The 5,169-nt window shown below is 32.7% G+C and overlaps 2 protein-coding genes and 1 long non-coding RNA gene across 3 annotated transcripts; all 3 read left to right on the top strand.

Annotated features, from left to right (window-relative positions):
* Positions 1–245, top strand: LOC109588525 (uncharacterized). Its single transcript, XR_002188216.1, has 3 exons — positions 1–17; positions 58–165; positions 208–245. It is a non-coding gene; the product is annotated as an uncharacterized LOC109588525 (long non-coding RNA).
* Positions 246–306: 61 nt separating this feature from the next.
* Positions 307–1,302, top strand: LOC109588521 (deoxynucleoside triphosphate triphosphohydrolase SAMHD1-like). The gene is made up of 7 exons (XM_020004678.1): positions 307–327; positions 375–480; positions 529–580; positions 632–827; positions 873–1,025; positions 1,114–1,151; positions 1,210–1,302. Exons 4-7 carry the CDS (start codon positions 633–635, stop codon positions 1,217–1,219), a joined length of 396 nt encoding a protein of 131 aa, XP_019860237.1. The 5' UTR covers positions 307–327; positions 375–480; positions 529–580; position 632; the 3' UTR covers positions 1,220–1,302.
* Positions 1,303–1,625: 323 nt separating this feature from the next.
* Positions 1,626–2,954, top strand: LOC109588520 (uncharacterized). Its single transcript, XM_020004677.1, has 9 exons — positions 1,626–1,717; positions 1,768–1,827; positions 1,870–1,958; positions 2,006–2,104; positions 2,148–2,207; positions 2,258–2,347; positions 2,493–2,575; positions 2,624–2,666; positions 2,719–2,954. Exons 3-9 carry the CDS (start codon positions 1,887–1,889, stop codon positions 2,767–2,769), a joined length of 498 nt encoding a protein of 165 aa, XP_019860236.1. The 5' UTR covers positions 1,626–1,717; positions 1,768–1,827; positions 1,870–1,886; the 3' UTR covers positions 2,770–2,954.
* The last annotated feature ends 2,215 nt before the right edge of the window (positions 2,955–5,169 follow it).

The raw sequence follows: 5,169 nt of genomic DNA, 5'->3' as shown, positions 1-5,169 counted from the left end.
TATGCAACAAGAACAAGGTCAGTCCAACCAGGAGTTTATAACTTAATATGTATTTAGCACAATGTAAAGCATCACTAGCTGAGAGCAAACAAGAAATAGAATTATTACAAGAGAAGATAACAACAATGAACTTACAACAAATTGAAAAAGATAAACAAGTGCAAGGTAAGTACTGGCATTTACATGTTTTAATTAATTTTTGGGTAGAAAAAGAACAAGTGTTACTATTAAAAATTAAAAACTTGGAGAAAGGTATGTTTTACTTCCAATTTAATACAATTATAACATTTAATTAATTTTAGCTTTGGAACAAGAAAAAATCCTCTTGTAAGCAGATTAGAATAATACTCCAAACCAATCCTCACTGATAATAGATATTTGAAGACAACATTTATGGTGAAATTGTCATTGATCATCCATTGATTATAAAAATTGTAAAAACACGTCAATTTCAAAGACTAAAAGATATCACACAATTAGGTGAACTGAACTATAATATTTACATTAGAATAAGTGTTGCATGAATAGGTTTGACGTATCAAAATATAGCAAATTATTCAAGACTTCAACACAGTATTGGGTGAATTTACTTTATAGCAGAATCATTATGTTGATGATAATTTCATTTCAGAATGTATTTTCTTGCTGGAGAATATGTTAAGCAGCTTCAAAGGAGACAACCTGAGCTGGATATTACTGATTCTGATGTTTTGTGTGTACAAATTGCTGCTCTTTGCTTTAACCTGGGTTATGGGCCTTTCTCTTATACTTTTGAATTGTTTTTGGATGAAATATACAAAGAAGAACAGATTCAAAGGCCTTGGAGTGTAGGTGTCTAAAAATTTGTGTGATGTATTTTTGTATCAATTCAGAATGTTTCTAAAGCATCAGTTTTGATGTTTGAATATATGCTACAAGATAATGAAGATTTAATGGCTTCTTTTAAAAGATATTTTGATAATCCTAAAGAAGATACCAATACATGTATTACCTTCATCAAAGACCTTATGAGAGAAAAAAGGAAAGTATGCATTTAGCCTTATTTTTAAATATGCTAACAATTAAAATATTATGTAGAGATCATGTTTTATTATTACAATTACTATCATTTAGGCACAGCTTGATGAGCTTATTGAAGACAAAGAATTTTTGTATGAGGTACAATAATTGTATTTTATATACATGTATGTATATTATTGTACATCACAGATCATATTGAATGAAAGTCAAATGAATGTCAAAGTAATCGATTACACAACAAGAGATGCTGCAGTATTGGGAACTAAAATCAATTTCAATTGGAGGTATTGTGTAGCAGGAAAATTTGGCAGTGCTTAGTATTGGTGATTCTATGATTGCAATTTTATGATTGAATAATTTAGCAGACATGTGTCATTGAGCATGTGAATAAAATTGGCAGATTTTGTAGTGGCAATTTTATCATTAACCAAAATAAAACTGCACCATTACATTTGTCAGTCTATTTCATTTTTATTTTACAGAGTATTCCTTGCCAAAATTCGTGTTTGAGGTGTGATGATGGTAAATTACACATCTGCTTCCATGAAGATGTTAGAAAACATTAGTTACATAATATATTTAAATCCACATTTTTACTATAATAGGATTTGGAGACATACAATGATTTTTTTAACACTCGCAGTAGCATTTACAGGGACCTATATTATTTTCGTAAAATAAGAATTGTTGCTTTAATGTAAGTACTTGTACATCTATTTAAGCATGCCTATTATTCAAAACTTGCAGGATTAAAATAATATTAACTAGAGCAAATGATACTAAATTGATACCTGTAGACATGGATAGGTACTGTTAATTTTGATATTTACTAATTTCATATTGACACAGAAAGGTGACTATATCTGATGCTGCTAGAAGTATGGCTGCTTACTGACAGTGTTCTTACTCTCATTAAATCAGCTGTTAAAGATCCTCTTGTTAGTGTTAAAAATATTATAATTAAATAATGGTACTATGTAAATAGGCACAAGGACTGTTAAAATGTTTGGACACATTGAAATATATTGCACAAATTGGTTACATTGTACCACCAGATAATTGGAATAAGGATCCAGACTACTTAGTAATTATTATTAAATAGATATAACTATATAATTTTCTCATAGAAAAAAGCTATTGTAAAAGCCACTGATAGTGATGACATTGAATATGATCTCATAATTGATGTAATTAATATATTTTTATGAATCTAATATTTGTATACATGTACTTGTAGCCAGTCCACAATGGATATTGTGGATATGAAGCATGGACACAATATTTTTATCGTGATGATGGCTCAACTGATAAATGGGAAGAAAAATGGGTTAGTTATGTCATACATCAATAGTCAAAACAAGTCTTTGTCTTGTTCAAATTAATATTTATCATCTAAAATTATTTTTGACCAATGAAAATATGGAGCTATACCGTACAAGTACAGTATATCATTATTTCTTGGATTGTAATAGGCACAAAAGAAATATCATGCTAGCTCCCCATGGCGTGTTTTCCTTGTCAGTGGTAATAGAAAATTGATGGCGGCAGTACAAGAGTAAGTAATAAATGTACTTATAACATTAGACTAACTCAATAATAATAGTGGATTGCAAAAAGTAATGGAAAATGAAAAGATTAAATTTGGGGTAAGAAACATATGTATAATTATTCCAACAGTTATATGTACAAAATTCTTAGAAAATTTATCCAGCTCCAGAAAATTTTGATTTGATGCCTGATATCTCATGATGTGAAAAGGTTTCAAACTTTCAATGGCATGTGTGAAATGAATTTCAAAAATCTACAATTTAATAATAATGCTCAGTACTTAGTGTAGAACATTTAATGCACAATGCTGCCTAATTAATATAGTGTGTTATAGTAACATAGTAAACATATCTTTTGATTTAAGTCATAATTATACAATTATAAATATTATTGGCAAAAGAACATGCACATACTATAACGTAATGAGATAACATATATCAGGATAAATGTAATATCCCTGCTTATATACATGTATAAACCTGCTAATGATACCAAGACTACTGATATTGATGATATTCTGGTCTTTAAAACTTGCATGTTCCTTTATAGCCTGTAGATAAGACTAGTACCTATCTAGTTGAAAGTGTTAACACAGTGATTAGGTCAATGATCAGGATAGACTGATGTGGCTGGAGCAAGCATAAATTATAATTACACTTCACATACATGTAGCTATAAATGCTTGAAAATGAAATCCACGAAAATGAATTTTGGGAAGATCCACAAAAGTTTTATCCCTCAAAAGTTGCCAGCTATATGGTATATTACACATGCTCATTCACGTTTTGGATTTGTCATTTTTGATGATAATAAAAGTAAACAATTGCAAGAAAATTAAACTAAATTAGCTTGGGCTATGAGACGATTATAGAGGAGAGTTAAATGCAATGTAGTTAAGTAATAATAATTAATAGAGAAAGACACAGCAATGATGAGAGAGGAGAGAATTATAAAAATAAAATATAACAATCTAATGGCATACATGAACAGTATCAGAGTGTACCAGTGGATCCTAATTTAGTGAGATCCATTGAACTAAATGAATGTCCATATCCTAATGCTTGTCTTTTAGTGGGAGGAGCTCTCATTGGAGTAGGAGGAAAAGGAGGAGCTACTGATAGCGTAGAAGTATTGAGAGTAGAATCCTATGAGAGGAGAGAGAGGGAGGGAGGGTATGTCACTCATAGTATTCTTACTAATACTATATTACTTACAAGATCAGTAAATGATTCATCCATTGTGTCTAACTGATCAACATTTTTACTAATAATATAAATACAATATGTACCACAATAATATCATAATATGTCACTATAATCTCTCTCTATACAGTATATCTATAAGTACCTCAATGGTGTGAATGGTCTTCTATTGGAACGATTTGATATAGTTCTCTTCACTTTCCTTCTCATTCCTTTAATACTATCACTAATAATTAATAATCAAGAAATAATAGATTGATGTAATACCAGACATGGGGCAAGCACTTAAGCATTTGTGCTTATAAGCACTTTAAGCACTTTTTTGTAAATGCTTCAAGGTGCTTGCAAGCATTAATCATATTGCAAGCACTTGTGCTTGACTTGTACTTAAGCTCTTTTTAATGTAAATGCTTTACAGCACTTTTTAAGCACTTTTAAAGCACTAATGCTTGTTTGTTTTATCAGTTATCACTAATATAGCTGTCATGCATGTGTATGACATCTATCATAACATACGCATGAGACCTGCTGTCAGTTTAACCTTTAAAGATGGGCACAACCACAAAGAAGCTACCAGATTTTATTACTTCAATCTTTTTGAAGTTTTGAGTGGTGCTTTCAGAGCCTAAGCGCCGCAAGCATTGCCTTGAATTATAGATTGAGTGCTTTACCTGTGCTTTAAGCATTTTTAACAGTGCCTTAGGTATTGCTTGAAGCACATTTTTTTAATTACAGCATTAGTGCTTGTGCTTGTGCTTAAGCATTTTCACAAGTGCTTTAGATGTGCTTGAAGCACATTGCTATATTGAAGCATTTGTGCTTGGCTTGTGCTTAAGCAATTTCCCCAGTGCTTTATGATGTGCTTCAAGCATTTTAGAAAGTGCTTGCCCCATGTCTGAATACAACAGAACAACTGAGCAAGAGGCAGGGAAAGAAAGAGCAGATAGCAGCAGAGAAGCAATGGAGCTAGCACCAAAGAGAGACAGAGAGAGAGAAAAAAAACTGACCTTCAAGTAATCCTGTACAGTGGACTCCTGTGATTGGACGGCCTCTGCCACTCTCTGGGTTTGGGTCAGCTGAAGCACTCCTTCTTGCCCCTCCACCAGCACCTCTCACGGGGGAGCGTGACCTGTCTCGACCTGGGGCTACCCCGCCAGGATCTCCTGGAGGAATAGCTGCCCCAGGATGTAGCCACTCCGCCAAGAACCTCAGCTGATCTTCAGAAAACAGATTCGCCATCATTGAACAGTGCAAGACCTCTAATCCGACGAAAGACGACACTGTACCACAGAGCAACAAGAAGACTACCTCGCTTTGCCACGCGCTTCAAACTGTGCCACGCCTACCCGGGCCCTCCCCCTTCATTAACTACATTTAAATTAATCTAAATTTCATAACA

Source organism: Amphimedon queenslandica, unplaced genomic scaffold (genome assembly GCF_000090795.2).
Source record: "Amphimedon queenslandica unplaced genomic scaffold, v1.1 AMPQUscaffold_12042, whole genome shotgun sequence".
Classification (NCBI taxonomy): domain Eukaryota; kingdom Metazoa; phylum Porifera; class Demospongiae; order Haplosclerida; family Niphatidae; genus Amphimedon; species Amphimedon queenslandica.
Note: the sequence above shows the minus strand (reverse complement) of the source record. Positions and strands in the feature narration are given on the sequence as shown.

Excerpts from the sequence above, each read along its gene's own strand:
- LOC109588520 (XM_020004677.1), top strand. The coding sequence starts at position 1,887 with ATGCTGCTAGAAGTATGGCTGCTTACTGACAGTGTTCTTACTCTCATT. Across the intron at positions 1,959-2,005 it reads CAGCTGTTAAAGATCCTCTT|GCACAAGGACTGTTAAAATG; the intron begins GTTAGTGTTAAA and ends CTATGTAAATAG. Across the intron at positions 2,208-2,257 it reads AATATGATCTCATAATTGAT|CCAGTCCACAATGGATATTG; the intron begins GTAATTAATATA and ends ATGTACTTGTAG.
- LOC109588521 (XM_020004678.1), top strand. The coding sequence starts at position 633 with ATGTATTTTCTTGCTGGAGAATATGTTAAGCAGCTTCAAAGGAGACAA. Across the intron at positions 828-872 it reads AGATTCAAAGGCCTTGGAGT|AATGTTTCTAAAGCATCAGT; the intron begins GTAGGTGTCTAA and ends GTATCAATTCAG. Across the intron at positions 1,026-1,113 it reads TTATGAGAGAAAAAAGGAAA|GCACAGCTTGATGAGCTTAT; the intron begins GTATGCATTTAG and ends ACTATCATTTAG.